Source organism: Dermacentor silvarum, chromosome 8, assembly GCF_013339745.2.
Source record: "Dermacentor silvarum isolate Dsil-2018 chromosome 8, BIME_Dsil_1.4, whole genome shotgun sequence".
NCBI lineage: Eukaryota > Metazoa > Arthropoda > Arachnida > Ixodida > Ixodidae > Dermacentor > Dermacentor silvarum.
The window spans coordinates 173,550,661-173,567,163 of NC_051161.1; the positions used below are offsets into that span (position 1 = coordinate 173,550,661).

The window sequence follows — 16,503 nt, forward strand, 5'->3', positions numbered from 1 at the left end:
GGGTGAAATGCAAAAACGCCCACGTGCCGTGCATTGAGTGCATGTGAAATAACACCAGGTGGTCAAAATTAACCTGCAGTTTGCCACTACAGTGTGCCTCATAATCAAATTTAAATTTTGGCACCCCAGAATTTAATAAAAAATAATGCGGAAGCTTGCCATCTGTGGGATATTGGAAAAGAAACTGTATTTCCTTGGGTCAATTTTAGATCATTTTTGGAAGTCATAGCTGTGTGACATGCACATTGTGGGAATCCTCGGGTCCCATAACCGCCGCACGGGCAGCGAACGTCGCGTCAAGCACATGCGTACCAGGGAGAGTTGGGAGAGGGGAAACTTTCCTTCCGCGGGCGGCGCGCGGGAATCGCAAGCGCTATCAGCGCCACCGGGTGGGTCACGTGAGATCCCGCTGATATCGCCCTCTTTGGTCCCCAGCAAGCGGCGATGGCGGAAGTCTCCGCCGCCGCTCCCGTATTCCCGCACGTGGTTAGTCAACCGCGTTCTTGCCGCGGCAAACGCCGCGGCCCCCCCGTATTCCCCAGTTGGTAAGTCGGAAGCCCTTCTTTACCTAGTGTATTATTCTCTTCGAGGGAACCCTCAGCGATGTCAACTATAGCTAGCTGGCCTGCTCGAAGTGTTAGTTGCAGTCGTAATAAATGCTTTCCGAGTGTACACGTGGTTGTCGTCTATTGTTTCCTCGAGCTTGTACCGGACCGCGGTTGATGCGCAGGCATGCGCCAACCGCGGGGCTCAGTGTGTCGAGGCAAAGGGCCGTTGGCACCCCCCCCCCCCCATTTCCCGACATTTTGGCGCCCAACGTGGGGCAAGCTCTTGGAAAACGGGACGACGATCGGTTCGGATGCGCGGAAGCCTGAAGGCTTTGTCCGGACCAGCGTTAGGCCTGAGTGCGAGTTAACGCTGCACTACCGAACTCGTGTAGGCGCTGAGATTTGCAGCGAGTTTTCTCCTAAGAGTACGCCCGAAGCGAGTGAGTGCAGCAGCCGATGCGGTGGTCGATTTTCCCTGTACATATGTAAATAGCCTCCTTTCTGTATCTTTGGCTCTGGGAGCTGGGTGCCGGAAACGCTGGCTAGGACGTCAGCGGGGCGTAGTCCCAGGAGTCTGCTCGGAAGCTGCTTGTTGAGCAGCGAGGGGGGACCACTTAGCTAGGCCTGCATCTCCTCCCGGCGGCTCATTGGAACCCTTTATGGGTGTTTTGTGGCATTGGTATCCGTCATGGACGCGATTAGGCCTAAGGTTCTGCGGAGCTGCCGGTCGCATGTTCGAAGACGACCATGCCGTGACATTTAGCGGGTGCAACCGGGTTCGCTAGTTCTACTATACTCGCCCGAGCGGAGAAACCTCGTTCGAAATAGAAAGGTTATTTTGTTCAGATGAACTCAATATTTTGCGGGCGGAATAACCGAAATCTCGGGAGACCAGAGAGCGCTTTGTTCATACGAGCATCGCCCACGTTCGCGCTGTATCGGACCGGGAAAATTCGGTCGAGGCGAATAACTTCATTCAAACGAACTGGATTGTTTTTTTTCTCGTTGCCGCATAAAGCTATGCGGTGGACGGGTGGTTCAGCATCGTGTCAGACGGCCGACGCTGCGGCGGCCTCTACTGCCTTAATTCTAAGTGTTTGTGGAGTGCATTTGAGCGACTTTGCAGAACGAGTGAAGCCGCCTCGACTTGCTATTGCGGCCATGGTCCACGTCCCTGCCTGCTGTCTCGGCCCCTCCCTGTTCGCGGCCCGATGCAGCAGCACATAGCAGCCACGAGGAGGGAAGCCTACCATCATACTCCCACGAGGGTGTCGGTGCGAGGTTCATCGTGCCGGCGCGCGCCGCTTCGAGAAAGTCCTGAGCCGCTGTTCCCGGGTGGACATTGCGGCGCGCATCTTGAGGGCAAGCCATCTTCAGCCCCCGTCATCGTCAACCACTGTGACGGCTGCCACATGTAGGCGGCCGCCACACAGGACTGTGCTACCTATCAACGTGGATTCGGACGTTTCCTGCCGGAGTTTACCATCGCATCTGCCCGGATACTTTGTCAATGCCGTCGTTCCAGCGATTTCTCCGCCGTAGGGCAATATTTAAGGGTGGAGGGATGTGGGAATCCTCTGGTCCCATAACCGCCGCACGGGCAGCGAACGTCGCGTCAAGCACATGCGTACCAGGGAGAGTTGGCAGAGGGGAAACTTTCCTTCCGCGGGCGGCGCGCGGGAATCGCAAGCGCTATCAGCGCCACCGGGTGGGTCACGTGAGATCCCGCTGATATCGCCCGGGTCTCTTTGGTCCCCAGCAAGCGGCGACGGCGGAAGTCTCCGCCGCCGCTCCCGTATTCCCGCACGTGGTTAGTCAACCGCGTTCTTGCCGCGGCAAACGCCGCGCCCCCCCCCCCCCCCCCCCCGTATTCCCCAGTTGGTAAGTCGGAAGCCCTTCTTTACCTAGTGTATTATTCTCTTCGAGGGAACCCTCAGCGATGTCAACTATAGCTAGCTGGCCTGCTCGAAGTGTTAGTTGCAGTCGTAATAAATGCTTTCCGAGTGTACACGTGGTTGTCGTCTATTGTTTCCTCGAGCTTGTACCGGACCGCGGTTGATGCGCAGGCATGCGCCAACCGCGGGGCTCGGTGTGTCGAGGCAGAGGGCCGTTGGCATCCCCCCATATCCCGACAACATTTACTTTGAATTCGTGTTCAAATATGTTCTGTCATGCGTCAAATAAATGAGTTGAATGTTAGCACTTGTGTCTCTCCTCTGTCCATGGCTTGGTTTTGTATGCTATTCTTCTACAGACAATTGTGGCAAGCATGCATGCCCACGTTGACATCGCCATGTGCTGTGTTGAGAGCAGTAACCGAATGCTGCAGTATGGACTTGTATTCACTACAATGGATCCGTGTAACTGCAATTTTCGCACTGTCATTAGTAGGGTCAGGCCCTGAGTCAGTTGCTGTTTACCATATGAAAGCATGCCATTTTGAGCCGTTTGTGAGATTGAAGCACCCAGTGACCCAGTCTTGACACATGTCAACTGCAAGGCTGTGCATCTTGTTGCCATCGTGCAAACATTCTCAACTCGGATCTCGAAGAAACTGATGTAACTACCTCTGTTGCGCACAATTGTAAGCTGAAGCTTTCTTTGCCCACGTGCCAGAGATTTGGCAGGCTGTCGTGCATATCACCGAGTAAAATGACCAGATTTCAGATACAAAAAGTGGTGACTTGGTAGGCTTGGAAGGCTAAAACGGAAGCAAACCTATGCTTTGTCCTTGGCCAATACCAAGTGAACACTTAAGATCTGGCGAATGCACCAGGCGCAGATTTAAAAACATTTGTTTAGAGCCGCACGTTATTGAGATTTTTATATGAAATAGCTGAATGAAAACTTAAGTATGCCCTTGATGAGCCATTATCATTGCTGTACTTATAAGGCCTCAAATTTTTGTGATCACTTCGCACCTGATTGAAAACAGTTATGAGATATTAAAACACTTCAGCCTGAAACACAAAGTTTTTTTCATTTATGAAAAACAGTCTGGCATTTAAGGTTCTGCATGAGCCATTGTAGTTCTTGTTCTCAAGGAAAGAAATTAAAGGATTCATCCATTTGGCTTCTAGCTACAGGCCTGTTGTGCTTATTACCTGTCTGTGCAAAGTCTTTGGGAAAATGGGAAATCGTCATCTCCTAGACTTGCTTTAAAGCAACAAGCTACTCGATTCGTATAAATGCGGGAGGGCAGGTCGGAAGTGCATTTGTGTTGGGAATTCATGTCTGCGCTTGCTTAAATCATTTGGCATCCCGAGCCACCTCGGTTTGCATTATATCCGCTACTGGTCTGCACTCTACCCGTGATGGCAATTGTCTAAGACAGCATCTGACACACACTCTGTGGGACGTAACTAGTAGCCCATGTTGTATAATCAGCAAGGCAGTTGCAATCGGAAGCCAAAAATTGTGTGGAAGAGCCAAAGAAAGCTTCCCTTTAAAAATTCTGCGGACAGCTTTTTAAATCTGGAATGTCACTTACTTGACAGCCACACCACAATAAATGACACATCAACACCAATGCAATTGCAAGTCAGGCGTGTGGTATGTTTTGGCAGTTGCCTATTCTGGGCTTTCTTGAAAACAGTCAAATGAAACCCTGTGTGAAAGTGTTATAAATTACTCCAGTGCAGATTAAAAAAAACTATTATCGGCTCATTAGAGAAACACATACTAATGCCTTCTACGTATTGCTGCTAGCAATCTCAAGCTGGTATTACCACACTGACAGCTCCATTTTTCTTTAAAGACTTGCCGAATATTTGCTGGAACATGCTGCATATTGTTGCATCTAAATATTTGGAAGTGCAAAGGTGCAGCGCATTTTAAGCTACTCACTACTCACCTTGCTCCGTTGTAGTATTCATCACAGTAACGTACATTATTTAATTTGTCCTAATGCAAAGCTTTGCATGGTACAGGTGCAAATGCGTGTCGTTTGAAAGCAAAGCTATTACTGATCTTAATACCTTCCTGCCTTACTTTAAATTACACTTCTGGTCATTTCTTTCCTTCTGCGAAGAGTCGGTACTAACACATGCCAGGGCATTTGTGTGCAGATATTCAGGTATGTATTGGCAAAAGAAAATGGGTTTCGAATTAAAAAACAAAATTCTCGCACCAATGACTGACCTCTAGAACAATCAACGTCTTGTATCATGGTCTGTAAAATAAACCTGGTTTCCACACCTTACCACAGAAAGTGTTCTTGTTTTGTAGCTATGAAACTTTTTCAACATTTCTTTTGCTGAAACTGTTTCATATTTTGTGGCAGCTCACCGAAATGCAGTGATGTTTTAAAGTAGCTTTAAAAATTACTTTTTTTACACCTACCATTTTAAGGTTTTGCAAAATTGCAGGCCTGTGAAACTAAATGGCACTTAGTACGTGCAGCGATGCCATCTTTGTTCAGTGCAAAGTGTGGTTTTTTGTGGTGAAATGACCTCACTTGGTGTTATTGTTCCTTAATTGAGGTTTGTGGATATTAGCAATGTAGATAAGAAGCACAATCTCACTGGTTGTTCCCATGTTGTTTAGCGTTGCTTTCGTGTACAGTAGACAGCGATAACAGTAGGCAATCAGTATTGGTAGACAATGTTTATTATAGTTACTAGCATTAAGACATTGGTGTTCTTGTAGCATGATGACAATCTGCTGAGGTGGTCCAGGGCAGCCAATGATGAAATGTGCACCTGTAAGATCATTGAAAAGTGCAGCATCATGGTTGTGGATTGACTCAGAAATTTTTAAAGCGAAGCTTTGTACCTCTACCAGCCAAGGGTTTTGTCGTGTCCGTCGTTGTAATCAAAAAACGATCCCGACGAACCGCTAACAATTGCAGGTATAGCAGTATAGCTTACTTGAATTCAGGCATTCAGCGTACAACTAAGCACTCGTTTTCGCAAGAAAAACAACAAAAACAAGCTTCAAAGTGATGAGCCAACATGATGGATGATAAGGGCTGCGGGCAAACAACGGAAACAGGCTCGGCGCGGTCCGTAAGATTAGATTGCAGCTGTTGCAAAGCTTATGCACCGGCTTGAAAGAGGGTTGACGTCATTCGAAACCCTTCCAGCCTAGTAACTGCTTCGGTTCATTTTCTAGACTACCCCACTATGGAGTAGTCTAGTAGTGTATATCACACCGATCATAAAGCAGTAGTGAACATTGTTGTGAAGTAAATGATAATATTAAAGGCCGTGGTTAAAGTTACGTTGTAGTGTGTGAAATATCAAGTGCGCCGCAGTCACCGTGAGGGTAGCGTAAAAAGCTTCGCTTTCCAACCACCTTCACAGGGTGGATTGGCGGGCAATTTTTCTCATGCACACATGCTGCAAGAAAATGCTTCTTGCAACCTTTCGGTGCTAATTTTAGTTTGGATGCAAAGCAAGCAAACTGCATCTCAAGTTTCCAACCATATCATTATCACATTTCTTTTGCCCTGGTATCTCCATATTCAAACAGTAGGCGAATTTACCAAGGAAAACACTCACAGGCTGTGCAGTGACAGCCAGAAGTCTGCAATACATCCACATTACGTACATGTACAGTGGACTCTGTTATGGTGAAATTAAAGGAGCAACAAAGCTGCACAGTTTTGTTGTGTGCACCTGCAGAAGTCAATACAAATTAGTCTTTCAGGAAGAAGGTAATACACAGCCTGTAATTGCTTAATGATAACTGTAATGTGCACACTCAGTGCGACCTAATTCAGTTGTCAGGATAAAACACTTTCCAAACTTGCTCAAAGTACTTCAGAGGACTTGTACAGACAATACAGTAAACTGCTATTGTGTGTTATTGGTGATGCCTCAGAATCAGCACACTTGCTGTCATCATCAGCAGCAGCACCTTGTAGTAGTGCCTCAAGGAATTCAGCAGTTGCTTTCTCCACTGTTCCAACAAGTTCACTCTTGCTTACCCTTAAATGTTACATTTTTCTGAACTCTTAAAAGCACACAGGGGCCATTCGGACAACTGTAATCACTTCATGTTCCCACTGTGTAGAGCTTTTTGTTCATGTTGGTTAAGTTTGGTCTAATGAAAAACAAGTGCGAGCCATCAAAGCCAGCTTGCATTCAGTGTCTTGTTTGTATTGTGTAAGGAATATGGCTAACCAAATCCATTCAGCTTAGTAGAAGCCCACTGTACATCTACCAGCAGCATGCCCCATCCAATTGGACATCACGTCTGCATGTAATGTCAATTTACACTGTACACAGACACACACACACTTACAAGCAGCACGTGTGACCAGCTCAGAGGTGCCTCTCGCGCTCTAACGCACACACCATCCGATTGGACATCACTCTGCATGTAATGTCAATTTACACTGTACACAGACACACACACACTTACAAGCAGCACGTGTGACCAGCTCAGAGGTGCCTCTCGCGCTCTAACGCACACACCATCCGATTGGACATCACTCTGCATGTAATGTCAATTTACACTGTACACAGACACACACACACTTACAAGCAGCACGTGTGACCAGCTCAGAGGTGCCTCTCGCGCTCTAACGTACACACCATCCGATTGGACATCACTCTGCATGTAATGTCAATTTACACTGTACACAGACACACACACACTTACAAGCAGCACGTGTGACCAGCTCAGAGGTGCCTCTCGCGCTCTGACGCACACACCATCCGATTGGACATCACGTCTGCATGTAATGTCTATTTACACTGTAGACACATACTTGCACAAGCAGCACATGTGACAAGCTCAGAAATACCTCTCACGCTCTAACAGACCACCATCCAATCCACAGTCGCACTGCTGCACATAATATTGTGCATCCATTTGCAACACCACACTGCACACAACTAGCCTAGAAATGCTTCTCATGCCACACTGATAATACTTAACTATGCCATAGTGCCGGCAAAGCATGCCTTGCTTATGGCAACCGTACTCTGCCTGTCTAAACAAAAACAGCATTTTCTCTAGCTTTCTACAAAACAACCAAGTTACTTCTACACTACTACTAAGCTTACTTTGCTGGACTGCAGTAACGATGGTCATTCCCAGTATGAATAAATAAGGTTTTGCTGCCCCCCCCCCATTTCCCCACCTAAAAGATCCCGCTTTATTGCTTCTTGCTCCAGCATAGTTGGCCGATGACTTAGTGCCATTTTAGATTTGCTCTTTTTGGGTGCTGCATACCTCCGCTGTTTCTGAAGGTTTTTGTTTGCAGGCATCAATCTAAGCTTTCCTGCAGGCTCTCTCACGTCTGCAAGCTTGTGATTTTTAAATAACTTTGTTAAGTCATGTTTTATAGAATCCATTTTCTCGCAACTTGTTTCAGGAAGGTTTTTCAATATCTGTTGAAAAGCAGCCTCAGCTTGCACTTTGAACTTTTCAATTCTTTTTTTATGTTTTTTTCTTCTTTCAAACATTGCTTTGTGCTCTGCATGATACCTTGAGCACTGGCCATTAAGCAGCTGGGATCATCAATGACACAAAAGCTTTGACTACCATTATCAAGAGACACCAGAGCAACTGGTTTCATGGCTCGGCAACTTGCTTGACTGCAGCACCATCAAAGCAACAGCATGAATGTGCTTGCACATGTGCACATGTGTTACATAGTCAAGACACGTACATGTGTACATGTTATGGCAAGCCTTGCTGTGCTTACAATGGAGCTCACAACCTGTGCAAGTCCTGTCAGTCTTTTTCACGATGTGATGAAAGTTAATTATGCTCCGAGATTTTACCTGCCATACGCCATCTCCCACTCTGTCAATATCGGATGTCTGAATATCAACGCCTGCTTTGTGCTTTTTGAAGATAGCAGATTTGCGATGGTCGATATTGCCTTTTATAAGTGCAACAGCCCTGTTGAAAAGTTTGTCAGCTGTCAAGGTAAAAAGTACATAGATTAGCTTGTCCAGCCGCACATTTACTTGGCCACCAAAGTAGGAGTACTTCAGAGTCTTGTGCATTGATTCAATGTGATTGTTTGTTTAAGCCTACCTGCTTTCTATAGCAATAGGCCCACTGAAGTACTCTCTTAGCATAAGTTTTCTCAAAGTATTTAGTAAAGCTTTCGAGATCCTCTAGATCTTTGAAAGCAAGGTTATTCTGTGTGTGCAACTTGGAAGGTAGGTTAAGAAATTCTTTTACTTTCTCATCTATTTCTGTTTCATCTGCATTGATTAGTGCGTGCAAGGTTTCCCTTGTAACACTCCTGTACTTGATGCTACTAATCATATTGAGGTGTGCGTTCCAGCTGCGCATCACATGCCAGATACACAACCACCGATTCTTTAAGGGACCCATCACTTGCTCCCATGTGTTGCCATAAACAGGAGCATCATCGGACATGAATGCTTTACACTCTATCACGCCTACATTTCCCTTGATGGCCTCAAAAAACCTCACCATCGTTTCAGTGTTAACTCTCTTAGAAATCAAGTAGGCACATGGAATACCAGAGCCATCTTCCGAGATGGTTAGCAATGTTGTCAGCTGAAACTTGTACCTATTTGTGCCATGCGTAGAGTCAATACACAATTTCTCTATTCCTAGCTTACAAAGTAGTTCTCTCTGTGGGAAGGTCATCAAGGCAAGCTCAAAGTTGCCTTCAGAACTGCTCGGATCACCCTCTTTCCTGTAATACAAAAAAGGCGAGTCACTGCCTGCCTTACTTGGCTCATTTTCTGGGCTCATCAGCTCATTTCCTGTGTTGAAATCCTTCTCTTCCATTTCTTTAACCCATAACTTCACACTCGTAAAATCGTCAGGATGTCGCCGCTCTGCTTTGTCAATATTATACTTATCGCGGATGTTCCGAAGGTCCTCTCTTGTGACAAGTTTTATCCGACTGCTAGCTGCACTTGTGCCTGCCTTGATTTTTTGCAAAATGGTCTTCGGTGGCACTCCTTCTGCTAGTCTACCTGAAAATTGTAAAGAGCAACTCATAGCAACCAAGGAGGCTGCACATCTCTGTTTTTTAATTTACGCAGACATCCCACTCTCTTTTTACTACACCTGGGAGGGCATGGCAGGAGCTGCACCTTACACTATGCCCACTGCTGGTGGGCATAGTTTAAGGTGCACCCACTGCTATGCCCACATCAGACACATCAATAGGTCCAGACAGATGGACTCATCATTAATACCGGGGACTCAGCTAGACTCTTAACAGCAGGGACTTCCAATTATTAAAAAAAACAGTTTCTCTCCCTCTCTACTGTATTTGCTTGTTGCTATGCAGCAGAATATCTAGACTACTTTTCTGCCTAATAACTTAGTAATTCAGGCTGCTGACCTCTCGAATACGAGCTCTGAACATGTACTTTGTTGTTAAAATGCTTTTGCTGGTAGATTTGATGTAGCTTGAACAGGGCTGTCTTTATAAAAACCAAAGAATAGTATCAAGACATGCCTTAACCACGGTGCTATTTAGACAAATTACATGTCATATGGGAACAGACATAAGGCTTGTTAAATTAGTGTCATAATCTAAACATCCATATACTGTGTGTCTCAGCTAACACTAACCAAGCTGTTCAATGAAAATTTTTTAAAAATAAAACACAATTTTAAGACCTACAGTGTTCGGTCATCAGACCTCTGACTTAACATTGTGAATAATATAATTGTATTTTTCACAGTGTTCTGAAATATCCTTTGTCCGTTGAACAGTTTGGTTCATTAAATGGATCATTAAAATGATCCCTGTTTTCAACCTGAAGTGCACGCATATTCAGTTTTTCGATATCTGACAGACTAACAAATAAGTGTTTATTTTATAACAGTAATAAAAAGAAAGCATGTCCACTACCATGTTGAAGGTATTGGCTAGTTGCCCAAATGGCATCGCAGATGGTCTTTTAACACAATATAGACAGAGCCAGAAAGAGCACGCTGCGTAGTGCTTCTGTGATTGGCAGAGATAAGACATTTTGAAAAGTTATTTGCTGCAGGGTTTTTGTAAAGCCATTAAAGTAAGGGTGTGCAAATAATTTGAATTTTGAAAATGAATCAAATGGCTGACAACAGTAATTGCAGTCTACAGGGAGGCAGATAAGTATGGTGACTCTTTCGAAGGATTCTGCTGCACCAGTTGGTGAGAAAAGGCATGAAGCAATAATTCACATATTAAATAAGGGCCTTTAGGCAGCCTACAAATTTATTTTCTCGAGTTAGTCCACTTATTTTATGGGCAATTTCACCATGTTTGCATCCATTTGAAACACTATCCAAGCTATAGTACATATTACAAACTTATTCTGATGATATATGCTGTTCTTTTGTTTCATTACTATAAATGAAATAGTCTACACTGGATATCACCTTTCATTCGTTTCTCATTTACAAGCCTCTCTAAGAGAGTTAACTAGACATCCAGTTTTAAATAGCATCCGAGTGTAAATAGCCTTTATTTAATTTTTTTACTAAAAGAACACAACCACATTTCAGTTCAGAAACAGTTTCCCTTACTATTGTCTGTTCTTGTACATGTAGCTAAATACTAAATGCTAGCAGCATGTTAATGCAATGCATTTACAAAACAATACTGATCTGTCATTGAGAATGCAGCAGTTATATTCTGACCTTGTGACACTGGAAATGAATGGCATGCATGAAGTCTTACCTGTAATTACTTTTTTCTCAGTCATAGAGAGCCTCTGATGAGCTATCTCATCCAGGTGTCCATAGTGGTTCTTCTGAAATACCACAGACTTTGTTATCCCTTTCTGTAACCTCAAGCATTGCAAAACAATGTATGCCTATTTTGCTGCAGCCTTGCACTTTAATCTGACGTTCGCGCAGCTTTGTAGGGAGTTCTATATATGTCCCGGAACGGTGACAATTTAGATATCGCCTGAACACTCCTGGCGAATTTTCTTTTCTTCCAGTACAAGCAACAGAATGGCTGCAAGTCTCGCTCTCCACATTATCTTTCCAAGACAGGAAATCTGAAATAAAGGCAGTAGAAACATCAACACATGTATCTTGTAATTGCATTCCACTGATTCGTTACAGACGGTAAAAATTGATACCTACGTTCTCAGGACTCTGATCCAAGCATCAAACAGGTTGCAGTAATTGCAGCAACTTTGATGGTGTAACATGTATGGGTTATATTGCTAAAAGTTGTATGTGCAACAGACCTCATGTTGTTTTTGTTTTTTTTTTTATAAAAAACTTGCTCTATAAAATGTAGAGCGTAGCATGTTGTGGTTACAAACCTCTTGCTAGTACCTTTCTAGTACATTTACAATGTTTGGCAGCAAATGTAGACAAACGTTCCGATATTTGTTGCAGCGATTATTTTTCCTCACACATTATTCATTAAAAAAACACACAAATGGGATTTTACGTGCCAAAACCACCATTCGATTATGAGGTACGCCGTAGAGGGGGGGCTCCTGAATAATTTGGACCACCTGGGCTTCTTTAACGTGCATCTAAATCTGAGTACAAGGGTGTTTTCGCATTCGCCCTCGTTGAAATGCAGCCGCCGTACCGGGATTCGATCCCGCGCACGTTGACTTATTACGTACGCTGGTACCAGACTTTAGAATAGAGCACTGCACGGGCTCGGGCTTACCCGAAAGCCCGGGCCCGGCCCGGCCCGTGGGCCGGGCCGGGCCGGGTAGAGGAGTTTTTTCACGGGCTCGGGCCGGGCTCGGGCACGGCGTGTGCTTTTTGACCCGGGCCCGGGCCGGGCTCGGGTTTTTTGACGCGGGCCCGGGCCGGGCTCGGGCTTTCTGCGAGTTATTCTCGGGCTTATGAACTCTGAAAAACATGTATTTTTCGGTCTCGGGCCGGGTTCGGGCCGGTTTCGAGTCGGGCTCGGGCCGGGCTCGGGCTTAAGGTAAAGGGGTGGCGGGCCGGGCCGGGCGGGTAACGTAGATTATTTCCGGGCCCGGGCCGGGCCCGGGTCTCGCCATAAAAGTTTTGATCGGGCTCGGGCGGGCCGCCCAATGTAAAAACGGGCCCGGGCCGAAAAAATCGGCCCGTGCAGTGCTCTACTTTAGAACACGTGGCAATAAAATACACAGTAATAAGCATTGCTGTCACACGTGTGAGCTTTCCTAAAAGCTGTGTGCACATCGTGGCAACGCCGATTTATTTCAGTCACACACAATTTCGGGATGGTTAACTGTTTAATTCTGGCGACGTCTACGTAAAATTCTGTACGCACGTTTTTTTTTGTATTTGTGACAAATTGCACGGAACTACGTGCCCACCGAATACTCGCACACTCGAGTCATTTCAGAAATAGCACATTGTGTCAAACAGGTTGGTGTACGGGCGAAATGACCACTTGTCAATCGTTATGCCTTACGGAAAGTATAATCGAGCGAGGTTTCTTACCTGCATACGTGTCAAACGTCAATGTCTCCACTTCCACTTCGAAGTTATCCTCACTCTCGTGGTGTTGCCGCAAGTCACGAAGCGTTGCAAAAAATCATGGGACACAAATCACATGCGAGGGTTCGTTTCTTACTGGGTGTATTTGCCTCCTCCTGTACGAAATTCTGCAAAGCTGCTACTCCGTGAAGATTTCTTATGTCTTTTTTAAATTACTACGATTATAAAAAGTTTTGTCACAAAATTTGCAACAATGCATCACGACGCGCGAAGTAGACAAAGCGGTCCTAGGCGTAGCGTTTCCACAGCTGTTTATCTACAGCGGCGCACGTGGGCGACAGCATGCGAAGCTCTAGGTACAGCGCACCCTAGGGAGGCATTGCCTACGGCGGCTTTATTTTCCCTGCTCCTTGAAGCGGAGAATTCCCTGGAAAATGGCGTTTCGAGGATACTTTCAACCGACCAATGAAAACGAGGATCAGTCTCCTGTGGATACCTCCTCCGCTGTAGTAGCGCCAACCTTTCATGTGCGCCGCTGCTCCCTGATTCGTCGCTCAAACCAGTTCCGCTTCCGCAGTTTCCGCTTCCGGGGTTTCCGCTTCCGGGGTTTCCGTTTCCGGTTTTTCTATTTGCCGGAATTTCCGATTCCTGAATTTTCGCTTGTTGCACTGTACTAAAGTGGTCTTTCTAGAACACTTTAACTGTACTAGGGTGGCTAGAATTGGGAGGTGTGAAAAGCGGCCGCGGAAACCGGTCCCCAAAGCGCGCCGGTGCCGCAAGGGGCGCTGTACGATGATGATGATGATGATTTATTGGCATCCCCTTTGAAACGGGGCGGCGACAAATAGTCACCTAGCCTGCTTGATTTAATCAGGTATACTATACATGTTCTTTATCTTGCATTTTTGTATACCTATCATTATTTTTCTTTTTCAAAAATTTACCTTGTACCGCTGCCTATGATTTTAAGAGATCAGGTCGCATCCATCTTTTCCCTACTTTTTTTCCACCAGTACTCTAATCGTCTCTTGCTGATCTCTACGGCTGATCTGTTTATGTTTCCTTCCACTTTAAACCCAAGCGCTTCTGGGAGTTGCACGTTACCTACGGTTCTCGCTGGGTGGATCCCGTCGCATTCCATTAGGATGTGCTGAGTGGTCTCTGGATCTTTACTGCAGCATACACATGTCTCATCTAATTCCGAATATTTGTTCCGATATGTTTTCGTCCTTAGGCAACCGGCTCGAGCCTCAAATAGCAAGGCACTGCCCTTTGTGTTATCGTACAGATTTTCCCTTCTAATTTCTTTCTTCTCATTCTTGTAAATCTCCATTGTCCTTTTCGTTTCCATTCTTTGCATCCAATTCACGGTCTCTATTTCTCTCACTTTCTTTCTGATGACCCCTGGTTGTCTATTTACAGTTTCGATTATCCTGTACTTGGTTGCCAACTTCCTTGACCTCTTCCTCCATTTTGTGTCCACGCTTTTCATGTAGAGATACTTGTGCACTTTAGCCGCCCATTTATTTTCATCCATGTTCCTGAGCCTTTCTTCAAAACTAATTTTGCTTTGTGCTTCTCTGACTTCAAAAGAGGCCCAACCCATGTCTCCATGCACTGCCTCATTTGTCGTATTACCGTGTGCTCCCAAAGCCAACCGGCCTACTGATCTTTGGTTAACTTCCAAACCCGCCAATATATCCGATTTTAAGCATATTGTCACGTAGTAGTGACGCTGAAGAAAACAGTCGTAAAACTGTGTACGACGAAACTGGTTGTTTATTGGGCGAACCTGTGCCCACAAAAGCAAGGTACACTCAAAGCACAACGATAGCGGCGAACACAGTCGGCGATCGTCGAAAATCTGATCAGCGGCGAAACGCGTCGGCTTTTATACCTGAGTCATCGAAGGTTCCAGATTAATCCCTGATGCCCGCGTGTCTTCCAGAAAGTTCTAGACAATTCGCGTCGCTCATACAATCAGATTACATGGGCGTCGGTGACCACAGACGACGGATAGAAGCATCGATAACGTCCGAGAAGCTTCCAATGCAGGCGCGTCCTGCGCCGAGCGATAACGTTTAACATTTGTCAGCCAATGTACCAGTGAAAGATAAACATGTGTACGTGTCAATACCCTCCCCTTAAAAAGCATCGTCCCGATGCTACAAACAAACACAAAAGCGAAAACAAAACCATGCGTAATAAACAAAATAACAAAAAACAATAACAAAATAACAAAGTACCTAAGTTTGTCAGCGGGCGTAGAAAGGCTTAAGACGCACCACGTGGATGACTTCAGGTCGTGCCCGGCGCCGCTGTGATTGCGAAATGCCGTCTGGCACGACCTCATAGTCCAGTGCGCCAATACGTCGGGTGATCTTATATGGTCCGAAATAGCGACGTAACAGCTTCTCGCTAAGTCCTCGTCGGCGTATCGGAGTCCAGACCCAAACACGGTCACCGGGCTGGTACTCGACGTAGCGTCGTCGAAGGTTGTAGTGTCGGCTGTCGGTCCTCTGCTGGTTCTTGATGCGCAGTCGGGCGAGCTGTCGACCTTCTTCGGCACGCTGCAAATAAGTGGCAACGTCGAGATTTTCTTCGTCAGCGACGTCTGGTAGCATGGCGTCAAGCGTCGTTGCCGGGTTCCTTCCGTAGACCAGGTTGAACGGCGCCATGTGCGTCGTTTCTTGCACGGCCGTGTTGTATGCGAAGGTCACGTACGGAAGGATGGCATCCCACGTCTTGTGTTCGACGTCGACGTACATTGCCAGCATGTCGGCGATGGTCTTATTTAGGCGCTCGGTGAGGCCATTCGTCTGCGGGTGGTAGGCGGTGGTGCGGCGATGGCTTGTCTGGCTGTACCGCAGGATGGCTTGAGTTAGTTCTGCCGTAAAGGCCGTGCCTCTGTCGGTGATGAGGACTTCTGGGGCACCGTGACGCAGGAGGATGTTCTCAACGAAGAATCGGGCTACCTCGGCGGCACTGCCTTTGGGCAAGGCTTTTGTTTCGGCGTAGCGGGTGAGGTAGTCCGTAGCGACGACGATCCATTTATTTCCGACGTCGACGTCGGAAAAGGCCCCAGTAAGTCCATCCCGATCTGCTGGAACGGTCGGCGAGGTGGCTCGATTGGCTGTAGAAGTCCGGCTGGCCTTGTCGGCGGTGTTTTGCGTCGCTGACAGTCTCGGCATGTCCTTACGTAATGGGCGACGTCGGCAGAGAGGCGAGGCCAGTAGTATTTTTCTTGTATCCTCGCGAGAGTGCGTGAAAAACCGAGATGTCCAGCCGTTGGGTCGTCATGGAGAGCTTGCAGAACCTCTGGACGCAATGCTGAGGGTACCACGAGGAGGTAGTTGGCTCGGAGAGGCGAGAAGTTCTTCTTTAGGAGAATGTCGTTTTGCAAGAAAAACGACGCCAATCCTCGCCTGAACACCTTCGGCACAATGACGGTCTTGCCTTCCAGGTAGTCTACAAGGCTCCTTAGTTCCGGGTCGGCTCGCTGTTGTTCGGCGAATTCGTCGGCACTGATTGGTCCCAAGAAAGTGTCGTCATCCTGGTCGTCCTGTGGCGGCGGTTCGACGGGGGCGCGAGACAAGCAGTCGGCGTC

General features: G+C 46.5%; 1 protein-coding gene across 1 annotated transcript; it reads right to left on the reverse strand.

Annotated features, from left to right (window-relative positions):
• Window positions 1–8,333: 8,333 nt before the first annotated feature.
• LOC125947612 (uncharacterized) lies at window positions 8,334–12,992 on the reverse strand. Its single transcript, XM_049672756.1, has 2 exons — window positions 12,900–12,992; window positions 8,334–11,494 (listed from the first exon to the last, which is right to left on the reverse strand). Exon 2 carries the CDS (start codon window positions 9,489–9,491, stop codon window positions 8,517–8,519), a length of 975 nt encoding a protein of 324 aa, XP_049528713.1. The 5' UTR covers window positions 9,492–11,494; window positions 12,900–12,992; the 3' UTR covers window positions 8,334–8,516.
• Between the last annotated feature and the right edge of the window lie 3,511 nt (window positions 12,993–16,503).

What these genes read in the sequence shown, in the direction of transcription:
- LOC125947612 (XM_049672756.1), bottom strand. Translation starts at nt 9,491, where the DNA reads ATGAGTTGCTCTTTACAATTTTCAGGTAGACTAGCAGAAGGAGTGCCA.